Consider the following 27529-nt stretch of genomic DNA (forward strand, 5'->3'; position numbering starts at 1 on the left):
CACAGCGATCCAATCTGATCTGTTCCAAGTTTTATGAATTATACATGACGTACAGGAAATGAGAATTATGAAAAATTGATGGGGGTCTCAAGGGTTTGTCTCATTTTTTGTTGCACACTATTAAAATTTAGAAATGCCCAGTGCATTTCATGCCTATTTATCAGCTGTCTGTTCACACTGTTTTGACCATTTCACACAAAATATAAAATGTAAAAATAAAATCCACAAATGTATTTCTCCTGATTAACAAAACATGGTGTCTTTTATTATAAAAGTACACTTTATAATTACAGCTTCTGAGATCAAACCGTGGACGAACGCAACCTGTTACAAACTAGGAAAGTAAACACATGAATTGGATTAATAACACTTGGCACATCATGTTAGAAATACAGAGACTTGTAATACACTCGATCATTTGATAAGAACAGATTTATGGCCACTTTACATAATAGTTCATGTTCATAAACAAATTTCCAGTTCTCTTGGCACTTCATATACACATAAAGAGGTCGTAAAACTGTTCTTAACAAACCATGGTGTGTAATACAAGTCTGTGCTCTGTCAACATGCTGAGTCAAGTGTTATTAATCCGATTCATTGTTTACTTTCCCTATTTGTAACAGGTTCCATTTGTCCATGGTCTGATGTCAGCAGTTGTATTTAAGGAAGTCATGCATCGTCTGTATGACTACTTCTAATGCATGTACATGTACGTGTAACGAGAAGAATGATTTATCTTCATTGAAAATATACTTAAGTAATTGACGTTTGTATTCGTCAGGTACCAAATATATAAAGTCTGAGATTCAGACAAATTAACTACAGTCTAGCTGTCATGTATAAAAATACAAAGATAAGTGAAATTGAAAGAAAAGTAGTAACAGTCCAAACCACATGCATAATGTTTGCTTTACAAAGTAATAAAAGGTGAAAGAAAAAGTGTTGACTGTAACATTGTTAACTGAATGGACTTTGTCCTGTTCAAACTCTAGGTATAAAGTATTCTTTACAATATAATTGCAAAAAAAAGTGGGGATAATTACAGTGTTAATTTAAATTGAGTTTATGATGCCCAAACTGTATGCATAATGTTTTCTTTACAAAACAATTGCAAAGTTGAAACAAAAATATTTGGAAATTCACCTGTTAACTTAAATGGAGTTTATTCCGTCCAAACTGTTATGTGCATGTGGTTTTCTTCACAAAGCATGAGTAATAGTTGAAAGAATAAGTTATTAAAATTTTACTGTTAACTTTCAATAGTGGAGTTGATGATGTCCAAACTATATATATAAAGGTTTTCTAAACAAAGCAATTGCAAAGTGAAAGTGGTGCAATTACAGTTAAACTTAAGTTGAGTTTATCTTGCCTAAACTACATGTGTAATGTTTTCTATACAAAGTAAGAAAAAGTTATGAAAATTACAGTAAATCTAAGTAGAGTTTATAAGAACACTGTTTTTTTTTTAAAAAAGTGATGAACATTTCACTGTTAGCCTAAGTGGAGTTTATCCTGTCCAGACTGCATACATAATGTTTTCTTTTCAAAGTGTCAGTCTTGAACCTTCACACTTCTCATTCTTCCATCTGTTTTGATCGATGTAACATACACTAACTTAAAATACTCCAAACTTCATTTACAAAATTGTCCTTGTTTGTGTGGGAGTAACATTTCACAGTTGCAGCTGTTTGCATTTATTGGGAAAACAACTGTGTAAGAGTTATGAGACAGGTTAGAACATCTATTCAAGCAGCTGTATAGTAAAGTGTTCATGAATAAAGGAATACAGACTGATCAATACCTTGTCAAAATCAAAACTGATGTATGCAGAGAGTATTTTTGTATAGTGTTTTGATTTATTGTATGTCATTATTGTGTCTTGACAGTCATATATCCAACTGAACCAGTACAGGCTGAAGGATGAGATTGGTAAGGGTTCCTATGGTATCGTCAAGCTAGCATACAATGAAGAAGAAGATGTAAGCTATGTAAGTATAGATTATAATTCACTTATCTTTCTACTTACCATGGGAAATTCTCCATTGTGTAGAAATCAGATGGAGAAATCAGCATTCATAGCTTGGATATCTAGTTTTTTTTAGCATAACTGAACCAACAATAGCTTCAGTAGTGCTGTAGGCATGGTGTGGTGTCTGTCTGTCTGTCTGTGTGTGTGTGTGTGTGCACGACTTAAACTCAAAAACCTCTGGGCCGATTGTTTTAGTATTTGTTAGGGATGTTCCGTTTGGTGTCTAGTTGGGAAATTGTTCAAATCAAAATGATCGCAGATATCGCAGATATGTGATTTTTTGGGGGTCAAAAATGCCATTTTTGTCAAGGACAAATGTACAAATATCTCATGTCGACATCCATGTATAAGACAAATTTGTAGATAATAATGAAATTTGATCAAAGAATATCAGAGTTTGACAATTACCAACTATTCATCCTTAAACATATTCATCAGGTCAGTAAAGCATATTATACAACCAAATATTCATGTTTCGAGAAGTAGAGAAATGTTACTCTAATAGCCGACATTTAATGAGTATTCACATTTATAACGTACTGGTAAGTAGTTGTTAATGAGGAAAATAGTGATTTAACTATTAGAAAGCTTAAGATATTATGACTTAGTGTTACTGATTCAAAGCATGTACGATGGAAGGTGTCAGTACTCAGAAATCCATCACTGTGCAAAATCAAATATGACTTTCCAACAAGTTTCAATTGCACATCCACCTGATCCCCACACTATGTCAGTATGTAAACTTACACACATCATTAAGTGTCTTCTATGTCTCGCTCTTCTCAATGCTATCTCAACTTTTCCTAAATGCATTGACTGCTAGTATATTTTACCACTCTCGGCTTTCCCCAAATGCACTGATTGCTAGACTCTATTTACCACTCTCAACTGCTCCTTAGTCTGCCACCAGGTAGTGTGTTTTATTTTACAACTCTCAGCTATTCCCAAATACACTTTAGTACTTTTGCATATTATATCACTCTGTGCTTTAACAAAAAGTACAAAAATCAATAGTTTCCACAAAAACAGTGACATATAATGATACATCCACACTTTTTATAGCCATTTTCCAAACTGTCCGCAATGTTCATAACCATTGTCTAGCTGCATAAGACAAAACTATGTATTGTGATATTTCGTTCAGTAACTTTAATAATGAACTTATGCCGGCTCCCTGGAGTGAAGTGTTTAGAGCTCAGGATTAGCAGTCGGTAGGTCATGGGTTTGAATCCCACTGGAGAGAGGCGATCTTTCTGTGACTGACCCAAACCCAGGGTGAGTGTCCTACAGATTTGATGGATAGGCAGTTGGCTGTATCACTCAGCTGTGTCTCCCCTCACAAGACGAGTGCTAATTTTGGGGGACTCATGGAGTAATGATTCGAAAAGTTGGGTATGATTTTTCACACCCAGCCTGCAGGTGCTATGTTTGCCGGGCCTAAGTGACTATGAGATAGCCTTGACAGTTCCACAGCAATGTGATATGAAGTGTGCAACACAGCCCTATTACATAGTCCCAAACCAGAATGGATTTCTGTACAAATGTATGATTATGTGTGTGTCTGCATAAAAAGAAAATCCATGGGAGTGATTCCCAGCACAAAGCATTTTTGAAAAAAAGAATGCACTTATGGTCTACAGTGTTGATCATAGCAATGCAAATGGATGACAGAAACATTCTAGGCTTAGGTACACTTAATGTATTAGCAGCCTAGCGTGAGTGTACATGTTGGAAGATGTGGATATTTCCCATGTGGTGGGAATAAAAGATACGATTGTCCAGATGAACAGGTAGAAACATTTTAGTTGTTGATTGAAGTGAAAAAAGTTACGGAAAGGAAAGATAAGGTTTTCAATGGCAAAAAAAGATAAGAGTGACGTTTGATTTTAATTCAAAAGAACACTAGCTGTAACTGGGGTATTATTTTTTATCAGACAACCAACAATATACTCACTGAAAATGTCAATAATTAGACCTTGTACATGTCAATTAGAGATGCATTTTCTCTTTAAATAGCATAGTAATAAGTTGCATTGGATTTTTGGGTCCGCAAATCACTTAAATACCCTAGGTCAGACTTTTTTGTGTGTTTGTCCAGCACATGCAGTCTGCAGATGCAAGGGAAAACACAAAGATGGGGTTATCTTCGTGTTTCCCTACTTCAGAGCCAATCATGAACAAGCAAATAACATCTTCCCCACATACACATTTGCTCTAAAGTACTAAATAAAAAGAACAGTAACTGCCATAAATAGTAGATTGAGAGACAGTTTTGTTGAGATTTTAAAAAAAACAGAAACACGTTAGGCAAAATGTCCTGACCAGAAACAATTCTTTTTTTAGTTTTGGCCTAAAGTCAAAACCTTATCAGTAACGGATTTTATCTTTACACAGAAAATTACAATAATGACATTTCCTGAGTGCAATAATTTATCATATCACCAAACAATTAAATCGGGTGATCACATATTTCATGAAGTAGACATCAAAATGGTTAAATAATTTCATTGGTAAATTAGCATATTTTGTGCATAATTAAAAGCCTGTGAATATCCAATTAAGCAATCATACGATGAAGAACAAAAAAGAGCAACACTGTCAAATAATTGGATGGATTTTAATTTTGCTTATTTCATGCTTTTATCTTTAAGGTGCCTTAGACTTTCAGTAAAAAGATTCCCTAGGCCATAGACTTCATGTAAAAGACTCCCTAGGCCAAAGACTTTTTCCACTACAGAGTAGGATCTTTCAGACTCTACAATTAACTTTAACTTGAAAGGAATAATAAAGTATACAATCAATCCTTTTATTTCCTTATCCACCCATTACATATGTAGTGGAAAATGAATATAAATTTACCCAGATATGAGGTGAAAATTGGGCTTATGCAAATGAGTAAACTTGTCTGCATACATGCAGACATAGCCTGGGAACCTGGAAGAGAATGTCTGCATATACGCAGACATGGCCTGAGAACCTGGAAGTGACTATCTGCATATATGCAGACTTGGCCTGGGAACCTGGAAAGGACTGTCTGCATATATGCAGACTTGGCCTGGGAACCTGGAAAGGACTGTCTGCATATATGCAGACATGACATTGTATGGGTTTTAATATGTAGAACACTGCATACATTTTATTTCATTATAAACCTATTGAATAAAACTAGTGCAGATATAACAGATGATAGCTAGATTGAAAATCATTGCAAGTAACTTTATACATGTATGTTAGTGATACAGTTTCTTATTTTATATAAGAACGAAAAATGATGCCATAGTTTTGTTAAATTTTAATCAAAAATTACATTTTAATAAGCAAATTAAATTGCCAAAGGGCTGCTGTTTGAAAAAGAAGTTGAAAGTTGACTCTGTAAAAGCTTGAGTTTAAGTTTAATCAAATTTAAATAATGAAAATGTGAAAGTTCGACAACAAAAAGTGAAGTTTAATAGTTGACTCAGTAAAAAGCTTTAAGTTTGAATTTAATTAAATTTAAACCAATGTAATTGCCAAAGTTCTGCTTTTTTAAAAAAAAAAGAAGTTAAAAAGTTGACTGTAAAAAGCTTTAAGTTTGAATTGAACTAAATTGAAATTATCAAAGTTCTGCTGTTTAAAAAAAGAAGTTAAAAAGCTTTGAATTTAAAAAAAAAGTTTAAAAGTTGACTGTAAAAAGCTTTAATTTTGAATTTAATCAAATTTAAATAATGTCAAAGTTCAACTAAAAAAGTGAAGTTAAAAGTTGACTGTGCAAAAAGCTCAAAGTTTGAATTTGATCTGATTCCCAGTATACTGATGACAACCAGCATGAATCTCCATTGTTGCACAGGGCAACAGAACCCAATGAAGCATATACATCAGTCAGAAAATACAACTTACAATATGTTATCTTGGTTTTTATGCTTCATTTAATTTTTGCTGAATTCTACCCATACATTTTTTTTCATTTTAACTAACTCAGGGAGCTCAGAGGTGATAGAAATAACTCACCGTAAATGATCAACATTCCAGGAAAAAAAATATCTTCAGTTGACAAAATGAGTCAACATACATGTACTGTAGGAATTTAGAGTTTCAGTCAGACTAGAAATTGATGTCACACAGTAGGTGATATAATAACAGTTATTGCATCTTATTCACCCAAGTAAAAAATTAAAGTTTTGATATATTGCCTTCTTTGCCCATCATCAAATTGTTTCCTATCTGTCATGTATTGATTGCCCAAGCACACTATTTTCTATGTCAAAAAGCGTAGCAGTATACAACTATCTGCAGCCTGTTTGCCATATATTGGATGGACTAGATGAAGGTATTCAGATGTACAAACAAGATATTACTCGTATGTTTTTTTCAAACAAATTATACCTAGCTACCTCAATTTCAAACAAATTTAATGTAGAAACACATACTTTCTTTTGAATATTAATTCAAAAAATTTTAAAACAGTATGTTGTTCCATTTCCTACCCGCACTTGTGTTGACGTGCATACTAATTATGTGTCCCTGAACACAAAATGGCTGCTTTGTCAAAAAGGTCACAAAGTACCGGTAGTGTCAGAGGTCACGACCCTAAAATATTCATCAAACCCATCTAATAAGAGCTGTGCATTTTCACATTGTTGGAATTCAAGTGTAGTGAGCATTATTTGTAAGGGGTTTTTTTTATATCAGTTTTGCAGAATTAATAGCAGTGACTTATAATATATTTATCTTGTGTCTTTTACAGGCAATGAAAATTTTATCCAAGAAGAAATTAATCAGGAAAGGTGGTTTTCTGAGTAAGTATTTAAGCATTTTTCATCCGTCCATAGAAATAATTTAGTGGCCATTCTTGTACTCATTTTATACTGTGTAATGATTAATGTCTTTGTGATATTTTTCACATGCCAGAAAATGTTTTTGCTATAAAAATGCACAATAATTGTATTTCTATACCAGAATGTAAAAGTGATTAAACTGCATGGTCTTCAGGCAGTATTTTATATCTTTTTATTAATACTGTAGTCAGACAATCAATTTTTTAAATGACGCCTTACTACCAGCATAGTTACAAATCAATAAACTGAAGTTATAAAAGTTATATAAGGGAGGGTTTATTATCTGAAAGCTCCATACACCTGTCAGTTATGACATAATGCAGGGAAACAACTTGCCATAACATCACGCAGTATACTTTTGTCTATGGGTAATTACATATGTACCAGAGATTACTTGCACCAGTGTGGCCGCATACTAGTGGTATTTGCATTGCAGTGCAGTACCCAAAACATTGTTGCATACATGTATGTATGTATGTATGTATGTATGTATGCAAATGAGGATGTGATCGTCCATTCTACGTGAAAGCATGTGATCGAATATTGTCAATTTTATGGAAATTTGTTGTTTAAAAACACCTTAAAAACAAGCTCATCTGTCTGTCAATTAAAACATTTTTTATGCATACATGTTTGTTATACTGTCATTTCATAATCATACTTTAACAATCCGAATGACTTAATTAGAATGACAATTAAAGTCAGAATGAAATTTTGAACTATTTGTTTTATTAAAATTCCAAAATTTCAGCAAGAAACGTCAATAATTTTGACTCCAATACGTGTTCATTGAATCGCCATCATACGATCAGTGATGTAATTTTTTCTAATCCTGCTGTCGAGTCTGTGAATTTTTAAAATTATTTTACCAGATTGAAGAAAATAGGGTCATGGGAAACACAGAATTAAGTACAGCTGCCCTAATGCAGTTTGTTTCTTTATCTGAATGTCAAATATCCATATTTTATAACTGAGAGAAATGTGTCTGTTGATATTATTCCTTGATATCTTGATGTGTTTATCGCTATTTAGCTATTTATCAATGGAATTGAAGTGATCTTTTCAAGGATGCAGTAAAGCATTATTTATTTATGCCGTGTGTGATTTAACACCTTCAAGCATTCAGACTCCTACAGCTCGTAAACACACTAGGTGTTTCCACACCCAGATAGCTAAATTACACATTATAACATTTTAGACCAACTTATATTTCGGGTTTTCGGTGGCCGAGCGGTTAGCTCGTGGGCCTCTGACCTCTACAGTCTGGGTTGAAACCTGCCAAACGTTGGCTAGGTTTGATTAAAATTTAACCAGCTTTGTATATAAGGAGGATGGTGCTGCGAACAACGCTGTTTTTTCTGTTTTCTTCCTGCTTCTTTTATATACACTAAGGCACTGTTCTTGTGGCAACTATTCAACAAATTTCCGTATTTATTTGGACAAATAATGATTATTATTATAATATTGGGATTTCAGACATTTGTACTTCTAACACATGAGAATCTTGAAACTCATTACTCTCAATGATTTTTAATTTTCTGAGTGGCGTCAAACTGACACTAATGCACTGCAACTGTTTTTATATACATTTACGAAGCCTTAAAACTTGTAAACAACTCATGTTACTATGGTTACATCAATGAAAAAAGACAACTGCAAATGCATCCAGGAACAAATTTTCAATGTGTTGAAAACAAGACTGATATTTTCAATCATCAAAAACACTTGTACTGTCATTGATGTAACCATAGTAACATGAGTTGTTTACAAGTTTTAATGCAACGTAAATGGATATAAAAATAATTGTTTTTTGGATCATTGAAAATACAGCACACCTCATTGTGTATGCATGATTACTAATGTATTATAATGTATAGTAAAATCAGTTGTTTACCAGTTTCAAAGTTTCAATCCTTCAGTTCATAGCCAATAGAAATTTGTGCTAATATTGAAGACAAAGATGCGTGATATAAGTATGTTGGGCTATAAACATTGAAAGACATGAATGATTTTGGACTGGGCATAGAGCCACAAATACGTGTTAGCTCTCCTGTATGTAAAACAAGACATTATGGGTTTGAGGCTATGTGTGTGATTAATTCCAACACTGTCTCACATTTTGCCTGTCTTAAGAGCTTGCAATAGACAGAATGTATATTTATACCGGGTTGAGATTTTCTTTTTCAAACTTCATTGTGAATTCTTTCCAATTACCTTTTGACTGCCATGTGAATTTTGAAGTGGAAATGCAAAATTGTCAACAGCGGCGCCTTGTATGTCTGACGGCATTTCTGTGAAAATACAAATGTAGTAATTGCCTTCTCTCAAGAGGAGCCTCTTAGTTAGTGTTGCCAGAATAATTCCCTTGGGCATGTTTATGAAACGGCTGAGTGGACTGGATATAATACACACACCATAAGTATGTATAGCATGATTGGGGAAGCTAGTGTCTAAGTATAGCTGTGAATGGTATTCACTTTTATGTCGGTAAAATGTAGACGATATGTAAGGCTCCGCAAAAAGTGAGTTGCAAATGTTAAACATGTCAATGGAGGATTGCTAAAAGTGGTCAAAGAGCATCTGAAAATAGAGAGAGCACGTGTAGGTGGTTGTTTTCATCACCTCTTGCCCCTTTGCTGTATTATTAATGTTGGATTATACGTCATTCTGAAGGTACAAGTGTGAAGTCACACTACTCAAAGACGGGTTTCAAGAATTTTGTTGTTCTGAATGTTAGAAGTGGCCATATGGATGAGAACTGAGTATTTATTTTGGGGTTTTAGTTTATAAGAAAATTGTATCATGGCTTCCTACATAAAAATATAAATAATGAAACAATGTATGCGAAGTCCTTGTTTCTAACTTAATAGATTGTAAAACATTAATAAATGTGTAAAATCTTTGTTATCGTACATACATGTATATACAATAACAGACTTTGTACACATTTTTTGCAATGTATTGAGTTACAAACAGTCTTCATCTATGTTGTTTAACATTGATTTTTCAAGTAGGAAGCCATGATAAAATTGTTTTATAAATTAAAAAATCCAAAATAAATACCAGATCCTCATCCATATGGCCACTTGAAAACTACAGAGGCTGTAACTGGAATATTATTTTTTTGATCAATCAACCAACAATATATTCACTGAAAATTGTTAAAATATCGATAATTAGACGTTGTACATGTCAATTAGAGGTCAATTTTAATCTATAAGTAGTATAGTAATAAGTTGAAATCGTCATTCATTTGGGTGATGATTTTTGGGTGCCGACCCAAAAAAACAAATTGAATGTGATTGTTTATATTGCACTATACTGTGTATAGAGCTACACAAATACATTTTAATACCACAGGTGATATTGTTCAAAGTGTATGATATTATGAGGAAGTCATTACGTCTAACAAAACAATTTTACAGTTGCAGTTACAGTTGCAGCTAGTGCAGTTTTGACAATTCGATAAAAACATTCCCAAAACTTCTGGATGAAATGCTGTCTCATACAGTGTTACATATATCACTGTATATCACTGTAACCGAAAGGCACTTACTGAAAAAATAGTTTTTTTCATAAAACTATAAAGCATTAAAAAATCATGATACTGAAGTCTAGAAAGTGATGTGTATTAAATTTCAAATTGTCAGTTTCGTGTATGTATTTATTTTGTGTAACTTTTCTGCATATTACTTCCTTTTAAAGATAGAAGTATGCATGATTCAGTGTGATTCTCCTTCAAAATTTGCATTTGCAATGGTCACTTTGACCAAATTGATTGAAACAATGTTTTTATTTTATAATGATTTGATATTTGATGAAATTCACATCACTGGTGACTTTGAAATCATGTAGTACTGCAATTGACTTGTGTTCCACCATTTTGAACATTTCCTGCAAGGGTTTATGGGAAGCCTGTAGTGATGATATCATATTTACCCTGGTCTCTTTGTCATGATGAATGCAAAAAAAGTGTAACAACCTAACCATTTGAAAACTCCAATGAAGATGGAATTAGGAGTTTAAGCTCAGAAGTATTTTAATTGTCCTTTCGAAATTTGCTCTTTGGTTGGCGTCAGAGTTGTTTGCCATATTCTAGTAAAGAGAAAACTACACTTAAGGTGAATTCTTGACTTAAGACATCTGGTATAAAGCCCATTTAATTGAGAAACCTTGTATCTCTCCAGATACAATAACAAGATTACTAAATACTCTATGCAAAGTCTAGAGCCTGGCAATCATTCCTGGATTATTCCCACTCTTTTTGTAATCAATACATACGCTCAGAATATACAGTTTCATTGCACTTGATGTAAATGGTAAACAAACAGGCAATCAAAGAGAACGAGCAAAGAAAAACATGGTGTGTAATTCTTTGCCTACTAAAGTGCGTTCTCACTACACCTTGATTGTAAAACGAACTCCTCGTATAATCTAATTTACTAATGAAATTCGACAAGTTTATTAACAAAATGTAAAACTCCTGAGAGAAATTTGATAATCTGTCTCAGTGTGTCTGCCTTGAGACCTTCCTTCACCTTGCAAAGGTTGATTTTAATGCTGTTAGTAACCTGTTTGTTGCTCCGTGGGAAATGAAAGCACAGCTGGACAGGATGCTTTCAGTAACAACTTCTCTCCCTGCAGATTATCGCTTTTCAATACATAGATAACTGCTTCAAATATCACCCCATCTGTACCAGCTTATCACCAGCTAAAGTTATTTGAATAACAATTACGGTGTATTGCAACTTAGTACTTGCAAATTTTTATTTACACTAAAATTGAACAAATAACCCTTCCCTATCTGATGCAATTATTAGTACATACATGCATACTCATATTTCATGTCCTCCCAAAAAATGTGAAAAGGGAAATTCGTTAACATTTATATTCAAATATATGTATATTCTGTGTAAATTTTATGAATATATCCTACAATGAAGATATCTTCCAGAAATGCCCAGAGTTTAGGATTTTGACAAATATTATCGATAGAGTAATTGGTCGTCATATAGTGTAATTGGTCGTCATAAAGTGTAGTTTACTCGCAATTTGTGAATTTGTGCCAAACTACCCTTAGGAATGATGGAGAATGTTTCACAAATTGGTTGTTTATGAAACGTCAATGTGACATCTAAGTACAGGTATCACAATTTGTACGCAAGCTACCAAGCAAGGTGATGTGGTTTCACTTTGTTGTAATCATCTGGAAAAGAAAAGCGTGCCATCAACTCTGACATTTGTCTGTGTAATGAAGTCTGATATCAGGTTTTATCCAACTTGTATCAAATCGGATTACCATCAGGAAACAGATCAACAGTTGCCAGTGTCTATCAGCTGATTGTTTCCTATATGCAGCAGGTGCATATACTCTTACGTGATAGGCTTTCAGGAGGGAAGAAAATGTCGTTGATCAAAAAGTAATTGTAGGATGACATTTGAGACTTCTTACGCTCGGGTTTGGGAATCCCAGTGTATTAAATTAAGCAGAGGAGGGGTCGGAGGATATAGAATGGGGAACATGTAGAACTTGAGATTTCCACATGATTTTTTCAAGGAACTCCAGATAAAATACCTAGAGAACTTAAATATACTTTACTCAAATTTATACTTTCCTGAAAAAAATGATGTACAAGTAAGTCAACTTAGTGGTTCTTTGTGGGGTTTGCTGTTTGTAGATAATGTTGTCTATATTAAATATTAGAGATTATAGGATTGTTTTTATCATTTGTTACAATGATACAAAGTATACATCTTTAGTTTACAAACATCGGGTGCAGTCAATGATGTAGTTCTTACAAAAAATGTTCTGTTCTTACGTAATTTTTCAATGGGCGGGCAATTTTTTACGATCTGTAGCAGGAGGGGAGCAAACAAGGTTATGGTGGGGGAAGTCCTGATTTTGATACAATGGGAGGGGAAACATGGAATTGTGGTGGGGAGGGATGTACAATGTGTACATCAAAATGAATTGTTGGTATACTATAGTACTGGCTAGCACAAATGTTTTCCAGGTGGGGAGTGCGTAAATCATTCATAATAATGGTAGGCAGTGGGCTGGTGGGCAAATTGAAACCCAGTGGCAGTAGGGAGGGAAGGCAGATATCCTTCACCCACAGTGGGAGTGCTAAACACCTTCCCATAATTTTTTTTGAGGGGGCAATACTATTAACAACATCATTTTTGGTCTGAAACATTAACATATAATTAATGAAAATCACAAATCTGCTAGTTGGCTGCACCTGACAAAATGTAAAATGAAGTAGATATAATATTTCCTGCGATGTTAATGTGACTTTTGAAAAGTGATGAATTTCAAATCATTATATTAACAATTTTTATCATTATATATCCAAGTCAAATATTTGAAGTCAGACAGTTGTTATTATCATACATTTTTCTCCTTTAAATTTATGTAAATTCCTGATAGAATTGGCTTTGCTGCTTTCCGAGTTCTTGAATGCCATACAAACTACTTTTTCATCGTAGGAATTTAAATGCTCTGTTCTCGCATAGTTGAGTTTCAAGCATATTCTGTTATTATGTGATATTTAGTTCTCGTACTGTCGATCAGAAAAAAGTATACATGTATATATATTAAGCCATTGGCAAAATCTAAGTAATTACAAAGAATAGTATGAAATTTACTTCCTACAAGCTGGACGCAGTACTTAGACTTTTGAGTAGAATTTATCACCCAAAGGCACCGGTCTTATTCATAGTAGTGTAATCGGAGACAAGAGAAGCCCCTGAATATCAGTATAAACTATAATTTTGTGATATTAGATGGGCAGACTCACAAAATTTTGATCAATATGAAATAGGCTTTAGGTAGCTGATAACGACAACTATAAAGTACAATGTTAGAACACAGATTTTCCACCAGTCTGTTTTGGTCAGGCCATCCAACTGTCTGACCATGTCTGTGTGTCTGGCTATCTTTCTCAGTCTGTCTGTCTGTCTGTCTGTCTGTCTTTCTATCAGACAGCTATAAGATCAAACCTGTATGTGTAGATCATGACTGAAGATTTTCCTCTTCCTTGTGGAGTCATAATGGGCAAATGGTTAGAGTGGTCGGCTTAGAGTCTACAGATTGGCAGGTTCAAGCACCATCGCTGCTGTTTGTTTCTGAATGGCTAAAAGTCCTTGGGCAAGATTTGAACCATGACTGTGCCTTAGTCAACCCAGCTGTATAATTAGGGACCTGGTAGGATAGAGGTTGCAACGTGAATGCTTTAATCCTATGCACTTGTAGAGGCTGCAATTGCATTGTGTGTTTCCCAGGGAGTTGAGAAAATAAAGGGCCATTGTGCTGCTATAGATTCATGCCAGGGGTATTAATTGTGAGTGCCGTGGGCTCTCAGGAGAAAAAGACACACTATAAAATTACACATCATCATTATTATTATTAGGTTAAAGCTGCTCAGTTCTTGGTCAGAATATACCAATTATGTAATTGGTTCAATTATTTTGTAAATTTCCTACATGTACAGGAAATATTAGATTGCTTACGTTTTGTTAACAATTACATTTGCAGAACTCTATGTTTTCTATACACACTGTAGTTTCCTCTTTAAGAATCTGATATGTCAGTTTAGACAACAACAGAACATTACATCAAAATAGAAGTATTTTCATTGTTTTGCCCAGTGGATAAGATTTTGGGAGAAAATTTATGAAAGTGGAACAGAACAAGGAAATCACAGTGTTGGAAAGAAAGAAATTTCATCAGAACAGACAATACTTGACAATGTATACATGTATTTCAAATAAAAACTATTGTTACAATGTAAAATTCATCAATTCTCGGTACCTGCAATAGCATTTTACCTCATCAAAATAGAACAAGAAGGTCGATTTATTCTCATACACGCCTATAGTAATGCATGGGAAGTGCGTGAAGTGGAAGCTAAGGTGTCGGCCTAGAAATCAAATGTTCATTATGTTTATAATGTGCCTTTCAGTTTATAGGCAATAATAATTCTATTTCAGGTACCAAGAATTGTGACTTTTTTCACAACTCTACGTGTTCATCACGCATGGAAAAACAAACTTGATATGTAGAACTTTGCCGTGTGTGTGTAATGCTTACATGTGCTGCGAGTTTCACTCTTACACTTAAAGGGATAATGCTATGGACAAGTCAAAAAAATTTTATTGCTTGGACATTTTTACAGAGCGTCGACCACCAGAGAGGAATGGGAAACCACTCCCCAAGACTCCTTTGGAGAGGGTGTACAGAGAGATAGCAATACTAAAGAAGCTAGACCACCCTAATGTGGTCAAGTTGGTAGAAGTATTGGACGACCCATCAGAGGATAACCTTTATATGGCTTTTGAGCTGGTGCCTAAAGGGTAAGTGCCAAATATAGTAAAATACTTTCTGATATGTAAACCAGTATGTTCTCAACATAGTCTTCTCTAAAGTACTTTGTTACTATTTATGGCATTAGTGTTATCTTTATCAGTGGATTTCTGAGGATAACATAGGATTATTCATTAGTTCTAAGCCAACTTTTTCTGCCAGACAACTATTACTCATATCCAGATTTTAATCCTAATCCAAACTTAATCCCCCACTTGATTCAATATTGGCTATATCTATATTCCACAAGCCACTGTGGCTGAAAACATTGCATAAAAATCTGACTCCTAGCAAAACTTCTTTCATGGAAAACATACTGCAAAGAACTTTCAACTTGATTCAATATTGGCTATATCTATATTCCACAAGCCACTGTGGTTGAAAAGCATTGCATAAAATCTGACTCCTAGCAAAACTTCTTTCACGGAAAATATACTGTAAGGAACTTTCAACTTGATTCAATATTGGCTATATCCAATTCCACAAGCCACTGTGGTTGAAAAGCATTGCATAAAATCTGACTCCTAGCAAAACTTCTTTCACGGAAAATATACTGTAAGGAACTTTCAACTTGATTCAATATTGGCTATATCTATATTCCACAAGCCACTGTGGTTGAAAAGCATTGCATAAAATCTGACTCCTAGCAAAACTTCTGTCACGGAAAATATACTGTAAGGAATTTTCAACTAGTTCTTTTCCCTGGAATATAATAAAAGTTTGACTGAATAGGCCGGAATACTCCATCAAAAATGAATGGAATATTACTCAAAGTAATCTTATAGTATGTAGGGAACCATCTGGTCGTGATTTCTAGTAATAGGTGTATTTTTAAAATTGCATATCAACCACTTGAAGGTAATTATCTAGTGTATTGTGACAGTCTTTATTTTGATCATGTTGTCATGACAACTGACAAAAATAACAAGTGTATGTTTATGCTAAATTGGTTTCATAATCTCGATATTTATGTACCTGTTTCATAAATAGTCTACTCTGTTGTGAAATTTGCAATTTTTATCGTCAAAAGATATGTTTTATGAAATATAACACAGGAGATCTGAAATTGAAAATCCCAGTACATTTATAAGATGTATATTATATGTAAATGGGTGTGCAATTGTTCCATGCAAGTAGGAATCTTGTGATTGCAGTGTGATTTTTACAGAAATTTGTTGTTTTGGATAAACAATGTAATAATAACAGAACCCCATGCCGCGTGAATGCAAGTGTGGGTACTCAGGAGTATTTGCACTCATGCTTGCAGTGTTTTTCTGCTGCACTTTCACTTGCTACATTCGTGAAAGTACAGGCTCAGAGAACACTATAAGTACTCGTGCAAACACCCAGAGTATAACTAACACAAATGCACGAATGTGCCGTGGGGTTCCATCATAGTACATCTTACTGTGTAACTGTAAAGTACGGGTCAACATTATTTCAAAGTGGTACAAGCCGAGTTTATAAACATTTCACTCAAGTGACAACACTTTCAAAAAACATCAATTCAACTATTTTAGTATAATGTTAATGTCAATGCATGTCTTTTATGACATTACAATTATCTTCTGGTGTTGTTAAGAACAGTTGCATAGTACAGTAGGGATTTCCTCAACATTTTTTTATACGTATGAAAAAATGATGTCATCAGATGATTTCTCAGTGCTATCTTACCAGGTTTGAGTTCAGTGAATTTCATGTGATGGTTATAATGCAAGTATGCTTCAGTACTGAGAATACTATGAGTACGTTTTGAATATGTGGCAGAAATTACGTACAAACTCAGCTAATGTTTATTCACCATTTCTGCTTTATATAGGCAAAATAAAACAAATTATGTGTTTCCAATAACCCGACTGACTGACCCTTGTTTAAACCCTCAACCCTAAACATTTGTTAAACATAAAAACAAAAAGATAAGTTATCTTCTTGACCTTATAATGCACTTCTGTTTTCTTTTCCTCGGGGATATCACTCAATAATTCATCAAAATATCACTCAAGGGGTATTTTGACCGATATTTTGTTTGTTTTTGGATCAAAGCAATATTTTTCAAACATAAAAACAATTAAAAAGGGAAAGAAAAAAAATAAAGTAAAATAAAATCAAAACTTGACCTACCTACCCTGTTTTCTGAGGCTATGTTATTGGAAACACACAATTATTTGTTTTTGCTTTTAATATTTCATGTTACTTTCAGTACGATATTTATAACCATCTCTTATTTCTAGATGTAACTGAGTAGAGTTTTTTGTACCTGAGTATTTGATGAGCATATATGTATATGTATATGTATAAATATAAATATATATATACATATATACATATATACATATATACTACGTACGTACATACATACATACATACACATATACATAATGTATATAATATATATACACATAGATATACATATATATGTATATGATATATATATACACACGTATATATTATGTGTGTATACACACACATACACACACACACACATATGATATTTTGTTATTGAATTAATAATTGGGTAAATGTTACATTAATTCTATATTATCATTGATTGAGGAATGTAATTGTTTTAACATCTATGCAGGAAAAAAATTGTGATAACATTCTAGAATTTGTTTGGCTTTTCAGAGCTGTCATGGAAGTGCCATGTGAAAATTCACTGAATGAAGACACAGCAAGACTGTATCTCAGGGACATCCTTCTAGGAATAGAATATTGTGAGTTCCGGTTTAATTATCCTGTAAAATGTTACTTCATGTTTGACATTTAAAAAGAAAGCACATCTGTTTATAGATACATATACCATAATTAAAAATTGTATCTCGATACACTTTACAAAACTAAATCCATAAATCTATGTATGTATGGATGGATAGCGGGATGGTCTTTGGAAATGTTATAGTCATCAGTGACATGCAGTGTATCTAATTATGCAAGATAGGATTTTTAGTTGTCAGTCAAAATGATAAAAAAAGTGGTTTACTTTTGAAACATTTGGCGACACTCGGAACTCCCTGCCACGGAACATAAAAGAAGCAGAGATATTTACATTTTCAAAAGCCTGTTCAAAATGGACTTTTAGGATGCGCAGTGTATGTAGCCGCACTTTAGGTCATCACCTGTATCTTCAATTATCTAGTTCCTTTAAACGTAGACTACATTTTTACATAAATATCTGACAGGTTCACTTTTGATTCGTGACTTTTACGTCTGTTTTGTAGCGTTTCCTTTTTTGTCTACTTGTCTGTGTATCTCTTACTGTAGTGAATTCTATTTTATCTAATTTCATCATTTCTGCATGATTGTTGAGATGCTTGAGGGCCTCAATGGAAAGAAGTATTTTACTTACATTTCAGTACTGTAATTATTTGAGCTACCCTGAGTAAATGTATCTTATAATAGGAGTACTTCTAAGTCAGTACATATTACTTTGTAAGAGATCATCAAATTATAATACTCAGAGCTCACTGGTCACAACACCGCAGTAAGAGGTATTAAAACAGCAAATTTGGGTACATCACAAGAAATTCCTACGTGTCATTGGCTTTTCAAATTGGCTTATAGGACATGCATGCAACATTTTAGTCTAGTTCCAGACAGAGACAGTATTACGTATGAAATACTTCAGTCTAGTCAATTTCCCCAACAATTGCACGTAATTCTGTGCTCCTCCCACAGGGTTCATATATACATGATGACGTTCTTGCGTCCCCACATGATCTTAGTTTAAACAAACAGGAAGAGGAGTTGAACATTTGCATATCGTTATTACATGCTAAATTCCCACGATAGTCAAAACATAGTCAAAACAGCTGTATCAAATGTATTTAATGAGCGATGACGACATCTCGTCAATTTGTGATGGATTACTACTGACATGCACCATCCGTTCTTCGCTCACCGTGACGTTCAAACACACTTAACACCTTTCGTTGGGGCCTTGACTAGACTGGGATTAAGAGTACTGTCCATGTCTGGAACTAGACTATTTATATTTTGAATGTAGACTTAAATCATCCTGGGTGATACACAACTTTCATTATTATTAAAAAATGTTATTCTTGTTGCTCAGCATTATAGTTATAGTTCAAAGTATAGAAAACAAAAAACTGGATTTGACGGCATAAAAAAAAAATACTTACAAAATATTCAGAGTATAGAGTTTCATATTGCGGTTAGAAAAAGTAAATTAAATGCATATATTAAGGGACTGAGTTTTTGAAGATTACCAAATTACAAAAAAAAAAACGATTACAAAATGTAAACTTTCCATTCATAAAAATGAGTTCTATCTTTGTATGTAATAAAAGCCTAATAAAAAAATCATTAAATAAAAAAAAAATATTTTGAATGGTTGAACATTGAAAAATTCTGCTGGTAAATTTAGAATTAGTACAAAAAAGGTCAGACATTGATATTGTCAAAAATTTTTTTTAACCTTTTACTGAATACTACATATATCTCAATTCCTATAAATCATACATTCCAATTCTTAACAAGTACAACAATAAAATATTTCATCTCTCTCTCTGTCTAGCTCTTTGAGTGTTTTTTAAATACCAGACTCGAAAATGTCCATTTGTTGCCATAGCGAGAATGCCAGGCACTTAGTAATTAGTAGTGTTTTATTTATATTACTAGTCAGTCTAGGTCTTATTATAATTACTAAGTCAACCCATCCTTGTTGACATAATACATTACGCAAGTTGATGAACTTTAGAGGGCGGTATATTGTAAAGTCCTGTTTAAATGAGAACAGAAGCAAGGTTGATGTCATTTCTAACCCTTTAATGACTTGGTTTCTGTAACTCTATGTAATTACACCCTATATATAGGGTATCAGGCTTTAATGACTTGGCTTCTGTAACTCTATGTAATTACATCCTAAATATAGGGTATCAGGCTTTAATGACTTGGTTTCTGTAACTCTATGTAATTACATCCTTTATAATATACCTAGTGATAATGCTGTGCCATTATTCGCTAGAATCAGTCACATGATAGGAAAATAGAATGACTACTTCCCTTGGGGAATAGTCCCATCAATTTTTACATAGTCACGTGACCACCGCGCGTTCACAGCAGGTCAAAATGGCAGCTTCTGACGATGTCGTCTGCCACCGCGAGTTCACAGCATGAGGTATATTATAAAACACATATTGCCTGGCCTATATTCGGGCTATAGCACCCGTTCATTACCCCCTCGTGACTGTGAGTTACCAGAATCACATGCTATTTCCCTCGGCCGTTGGCCTCGGGAAATAGCATGTGATCCTGGTAACTCACAGTCCCTCGGGTGTAATAAACGGGTGCTATAGCCCTCATGGCCAGGCAATATGTGTTCAATATATAGGGTATCAGGCTTTGATTGTATCTATTACTGTAAAAAAAACACATTCAAACCCATTTTCACCAACTCTGCCATGTGCGAAATAAACCTATACAAACTGTCTAATTTTGTTCGAAGTTAACACTGTTTACTTGCCCATGATGTTTCACCCCAGTCTATATTTAATTTATTAGATCTCTTAAAATGGATTTGCCAATTATTTGCAACTCGTAAAATGCTGGTCATGTACACCAAGGTTGCTGAAAATGAATTGTTTGGACTCCCTGTCTAAGCATGAGGAATGGTGCTTGCTAATAGGGAAATAGGAATATCATATTTTTTCTGTTTCTCATTACCCAACCGACCAAAATTTTCAGCTCTGACATCAATTTTTTTTTTTAAATGAGAAACATAAAAAATATAGGGTCACCTTAATATGGAAAACAAAATCCTTCTGCTTGTACTTTACATTTTAGTACTAATATTTGCCATTATTGTTCATAAGGATGATTCTGATTGGTTCTTTGCCATAGAATATATAAAAATAACCAATCAGAACCTATGATATGTCTACATGTTATTAAACACACTCTTCTGTCTATTCCAGTACATTATCAAAGAATAATTCATCGAGACATAAAACCATCCAACTTATTATTAGGAGATGATGGTCACATCAAGGTAGGTGTTACAACAACAAACTTCTCCATCTAAGGGCCTCCATCGCTATCCCTACCACAGTCTCCACCACATGACATTCACCCCTATTCGAGGACCTTCCTGTCCATCACAGGACCTCCATTCCCACCATAGGATTATCCCAACCCAGGGCATCCATTCCTCACCTCATGCTCCATTTGAGTCCATGACCCATGGATATAACCTTTTACGTCATCAGACCATTAAAATAAGACTCAAAAATCAAGAACTATGATCTTACCTTGTGACCTTTACCCTGCATATCAATCACTATTAACATTAGTATTGAAACTGTAAGAATTTCAAATATTCTCAAATACATCAATCTTGACCTTTCTTATGACATCGACCCTGTGTGACCTTTGACTTTTATCCCTCATGTGACCTGATGTATGACTTTTGACCTTTAATTTATGCCAGGTGTGTAATATTACATATTTATGTTTTCAGATTGCAGATTTTGGAATGAGTGATGAATTTGATGGTGTAGATGCATTACTCTCAAACACAGCAGGGACACCAGCATTTATGCCTCCAGAAACATTACAAGATACCAGAGACAAATACCAAGGCAAGCCATTGGATATTTGGTCTATCGGAATCACCCTGTATTCCTTTGTGTATGGTCGTGTAAGTATCATCTTTGAAGAGGATTTCTTTCTTTCCAGATCAATATTTTGTTCCATTAAATTTGCTATCAGCTTCTCAAATGACCAAAACAGAAAAATTGTAATTTAAGAAGTATATATATCAGTAGTATGATTAATTTTTGTTTAATATATTTGATCGTGATTTTGACTTCCTGTTGTGCATATTCACGTCTCGACCATTAGATGTTATTCCCCAATATTTCTCTTCGTTCAGGGAAAATACATTGTGAGTGACGTACGAGTCGCTAGACAGTTTGTGACAAAGCCCATAGGTCACAAGTATTTTCCAGCTGAATGAAGAAAAATATTGGAGAATGACATAATTAGTATACCAGTGCCAGTAATATCAAAGGAAAATCGGGGAAAGTAATGGCAATTTTGAAAGTTTTTGACTCATTTTTCAAACACAGCAGAATCAGTGACATGGACATGCATTGTTGTGAAATGGAATGACCAGGGTATAAATTCCATATTTATGGTTATGCATGGTATAAAGTGCAGTGTTCATTGACCCCAAATATATTTAAGTTATGTGATTTCGTTACTAAACATGGACTCTTCAATCTAGTTTGTAGTATGTGTCAAAATACAAAAATATAACAAATCTCATTCTTTTTTAATATGTTCAAAAACAGACCAGATTATTTACAAGCAAAAAGGAAAATTAGTTTGGTCACAAACTATGATTTTGAACACTTTAATAGCATCATTGAAAATACGTTTAAACTTCTCAAAAATCATTATGTAACAATTTTTGTTTTTCCTTATTTGTAGGTGCCTTTCCATGACAACTTTATTCTGTCATTGCATCAGAAAATCAAAACCCAACCAGTAGAATTCCCACCAGAGTAAGTATCTTGATGTCTTGTTTGTTTTTTTTGTAACTCGGGGCAACTAATCAACTTTTCAGTCACTTCAGATGAGATTGTGCTATATCCTGTGATGAAGTACAGAGGTGTTTATTATCTACACCTCCTTCAAGTTGGTTTTTTGAATTATTTTTACACAGAGTCAATTTTCTGAAGTGTTTTCTGTTATCCGCATACACCTACTTGTAAACCAATTTTATTAGCACAACTGAATGATAAGATGTGGTGAACTGATTTTGTGTGTGTATGTCGTCATGTCACTCCGTTCAGTAAGGTCTTATTGCACTGACACAACGATGTGTAACAGTGTATATGTGGGTGTGTGAGCAACATTCACAATGTGGACACATGTGCATGGTAACAAAGACCACACACATAGCAACAGGTGAATTACACAATCTATTACAAAGGTAGCTACTCTGATGAGTATTTCAGTGAATGAACATTCAAAAATGTGCATAGCAACCATGGCCTTGCCCATAGCAACAATCAAACAGCTATGTTTTGTATAAAGATGATAATAGTACCAGGTATCAATCAAACCATCTAGACTAAGCAATCTTCAAAGGGAAATTCATCAATGTTGTTAAACCATAGTATTGAATTTAACTTTTGAATTTAAGTTGTGTTTGGTACAAAAGTTAAATTCAATACTAGACTAAAGGATGTCCCATTTATCATACCTTTCTAAAATACTTGCAGAGTATGCAGTTGTGCTTCAACGCCATTGGCACTATTCCTATTTTTGTACTAGAATGGTATATGAAATAGAAATTTTACAACAAAGTGAAAATTTCAGACTCCTGATATAAAATGCAATATTTTCAAAAAGCTTATTCTGTAACTGAAGTGCCATTTTTGACAACATTCAATGTACAAAATGCAAATGAAAAATACACTAAAATATACCCAGAAGCTAGTCTGAAACAAATACTCATTTTGTAAATTTTCATCTTTTTTGTGTGTATTTTCTCCCCAAAGCCATCCCATCAGTGATGAACTCAAAGACCTCATCTTCAGAATGTTGGAGAAAGATCCAGAGAAGAGGATAACACTTCCTGAGATAAAGGTAAAATAAAGAAACCAGAAAACAAATATTATTCTTCAATGATCTTTGATATTTGTAAGAACTTTAAATTTGTCATCTTTGCCTCGACTTCAACTGTGTATCTTCAGCTCTAGTTTAAATGTCATGAGGCCAAATAAAAAAATAGTGTGTTTCCGATATTCAAAGGCAACATAAAAAAAAATGTTTGTTTCCGATATTCCCCATGACTTCAGAAAATAGGGTAGGACGGAATTTCATTTTTTTTTACTTTAAATTTTCAAAATTATAATTACCTTCGACCCCAAGATAAGATACTCGTCAGTCACAATACTTCCATGAGAGTTTGATGAGGTGTAAAAGAAGTAAATGAAGATATTAGTTAAGTAGACAAACACGTTATGCAGGCTGTACTGTTATAGTCTAAAAAGACCTGGTTTCTCTCTGGAATACAAAAAAGTGACCACGGATGATGCAAATATATGAAGGTGTACACAGAAATAGAAGTGTATGCAAAACAATGTTTAGTGTTGGGGGCTTAAACTTGGGTCGGTCGAGTTGTCAGAAACACACTTAGTCTATTTTTTTATCCTGCCTAACTCGTCCGACTGCCAACCCTAAACATTTTTTACATGCAAAAAGGTGAAATTATGACAATTTAAGTCTATTTCTTTGTAGATTTTCTTGCCATGGTATCCTTGGTTACTTTTTTTTAAAAATCCCATTCCAGAAAGAAATGATGTAATTTCAGCCTATAACAGCACAGTTTGTATATTGTGTTTGTCTACTTCTGAATCACATAATTATCTTCATTTACTTTTTTTATACCTCATCAACCTATATGAAAATATTGTGATAAATGGAGTATTTTGTCTGTAGGTCGAAGTAATTAAAAAAAAGGTAAAATAAAATAAACTGTGACCAACCTACCCTATTTTCTGAAGTCATGTTATTTGAAACAACATTTTTATTGTTTTTACCTAATAATGCAGATTATCCCTTGTTCATGGCTACATCTTTGTGAGTACTATGTCTTTTCCAAAATGTTGTATTTATAGTCAACTTGATTTCTGCAGTAAGATATGTACTATAGTTAAGCCCTCTGTGAGTTTGTACCTCTGCCAAGAGTTCTCTGGATTGTTACCTATGATGGCGCCCTCAATAGTTGGAGCTCAGTGGTTGATGCTAGTAATGCTATCATAATGGCTTCACTAATGTAAAGATCTGGTATCGGATCTTCATCAAAATCATATGAATTGGTAATTGTCTCACAGGCAATATGTTCACAAAGGCTCAGCTAAATCCATCTCCAGTCCAATACTTTAAATAAGATGTACAAGTACAAACAAACAGATAGACAGACAGACAGACAGACAGACAGACAGAGACAGACAGACAGACAGACAGACAGACAGACAGACAGACAGACAGACAGACAGACAGACAGACAGACAGACAGACAGACAAACAAACAGACAAACAGGATGAAACATAACCTGTATTCAACTCCAATAGTAGAGATAGTAGAGGAATATGTTTATGATGATTATAAAAAGGTATACATGATGGATGACTTTGTGAACTTAGATAAAAATTTCATAAAATACATGAATCCTTTGAGGCATTTAAATAAAAAATGAGATGTTCATCTGATGTTCATGATAATTATTTATTCATTACATGTATATGTTTGTATCAAGGTCTTGTTCCGTTCATTGTTGAGTTAGGCCAAATAAAAATATTTCCGATAACCCGTCCAACCCTAGTTTAAGCCGCTAACCCTAAACATTTTTGAAACATTTAAAACAAAAAGATAAGAAATTCTTTATCTTCTTGACATTCTTGTATGTTTGTTTTCTCCAGTGATGTCTGTACATATTTCATCAAAGTATCATAGAAGGGGTATTCTGAACGACACTTTTTTTGTTTTTGGGTCGAAGCAATATTTTTCAAAAATGAAAACAATTAAAAAGATAAATTAAAATGAAATAAAATCCTGACTTAATACCTACCCTATTTTCTGTGGTCATGTTATCAGAAACACACTATTATTTTTTGTTTCTACCTCAGTAACATTTTGATTTCTTTTGATCATAGATGCATCCCTGGGTGACACTGAATGGTAGAGATCTCCTACCAAATGAGGCCGATAACTGTACTCTTGTGGAAGTTACTGATGAAGAGGTAGATAACTGTGTGGTACAACTGCCAAAGATAGAAACTCTGGTAAGAATTTATTCCTAAATACTAAATCCATTAATTTTTGTAACATCCATTATTACATATTTACCAGAGATTACTTGCGCTGGTGTGTGTGCATACTAGTGGTATTTGCACAGGCTGCAGGGCAATCCTGTAAAATATTATTGCTTACCGCATGCAAATGATATGCAAATGAGGATGCAATCTACACAAAAGCGCATGATCACATAGTGTTATTTTTAAGGAAATTTGTTGTTTCTACTGATGGTGTTATTATAATGACCTTGTTCTTAATGGAAAAAACACTGAATAGTAGCCACATATTTGGTAGAAAATCATTTTAGTCAGTGATACAAAGTTCATTCGATTGTTTACTCATGTATTGATATCATCACCAGCATTTTTCACTAAAGGGCAAGTTGAAACCCCGGTAACAGGAAGGGGGGGAAATCTGTTTTTTATAGGAAATAATTCTTACAGACTAACATTTTTTTTCTTTCAAATTTTGATTCATTTTTCTAGATTTTAGTGAAGAGTATGTTAAAACAGAAATCTTTTAGCAACCCATACAGATCTGATGAAAAGAAACAGAAATACAAATCAAGTGGTAGATCCGATTCATCACCAGCATCCTTCCATCAGTAAGTAGAATACTTTCGTGTCAAGTTTTCAAGTATGGGTGATCTTATTTTGGGAGCTTGTCATTACTTTTTCATAGCAACTATGGGTTGGTCGGTCGATTTTAAAAAAAAGTTAAAAAAAAGTAACTAAAAAACATTTTCATGTTTCTCTGCCTCTCCTTTTCCTCCATTTAAATGTATTATACCATGCATAAACCAAAAATATGGAATATATATTCTGGTCATTCTACATCACGACAATGTGCATCTATGTGACGACAATACTCTTCTACGTCACTTGTTCTGCTGTGTTCAAAATATGAGTTAAAATGTTCATGTTATTCCCCCAATATTTTTCTTCATTCAGCCGGAAAATACTCATGACCCAAGAGTTTGTCACTACTAGTCTAGCGACTCATAGTGACGAAGGCCCCTTAGGTCACTCATATTTTCCTTGGCTGAAACAAAGAAATATATTGGGGGAATAACAACTTAATTGTTGACTGCTTGTATTGTTCTACAATTAGAATAACAATAGAAACAGTCAGCAATACGTTTAATGGAAGTTGCCGAGCAAGGCTAATGCGTGAAATGAAAGTGAAAATGTATGAAACCAACTCATGTTATTTCGTTAAAATCCAAGTTTTTTATTAAAAAGTATCCACCTCTCCCTTTATGTGTATTGTGTATTTTGTTCACTGGTTTGAGTCAAAAATTGAGTGTCAGTGACTGACTTTTGTGTGTAGATATATTGACCCAAAATCCATATTGTGCAGTCGTACAGTTGATTATGTCCCGGTAGTAGTAAGTCATTGCCTTCAGGCTATGAAAATATGTAATTTGATATTTCATCCTTGTCATTTTTGTTTGGAGGCTTTTCATGAATTACTTATAACAGAACTTTATA

General features: G+C 33.8%; 1 protein-coding gene across 1 annotated transcript in view; it reads left to right on the plus strand.

The window, feature by feature from the left end:
- LOC144448891 (calcium/calmodulin-dependent protein kinase kinase 2-like) overlaps window positions 1-27529 on the plus strand; it is a 44974-nt gene that overhangs the window by 15421 nt on the left and 2024 nt on the right. Inside the window, exons 2-12 of the mRNA XM_078139233.1 lie at window positions 1890-1991; window positions 6756-6807; window positions 8085-8107; window positions 15065-15201; window positions 17837-17925; window positions 21145-21218; window positions 21687-21866; window positions 22661-22734; window positions 23737-23824; window positions 25898-26026; window positions 26525-26643. Of these exons, the coding sequence (XP_077995359.1) occupies window positions 1890-1991; window positions 6756-6807; window positions 8085-8107; window positions 15065-15201; window positions 17837-17925; window positions 21145-21218; window positions 21687-21866; window positions 22661-22734; window positions 23737-23824; window positions 25898-26026; window positions 26525-26643 (1067 nt within the window). The remainder of the gene's footprint in view (window positions 1-1889; window positions 1992-6755; window positions 6808-8084; window positions 8108-15064; window positions 15202-17836; window positions 17926-21144; window positions 21219-21686; window positions 21867-22660; window positions 22735-23736; window positions 23825-25897; window positions 26027-26524; window positions 26644-27529) is intronic.

The sequence above is a fragment of the Glandiceps talaboti genome, chromosome 18, assembly GCF_964340395.1.
Source record: "Glandiceps talaboti chromosome 18, keGlaTala1.1, whole genome shotgun sequence".
Taxonomy (NCBI): Eukaryota; Metazoa; Hemichordata; class Enteropneusta; family Spengelidae; genus Glandiceps; species Glandiceps talaboti.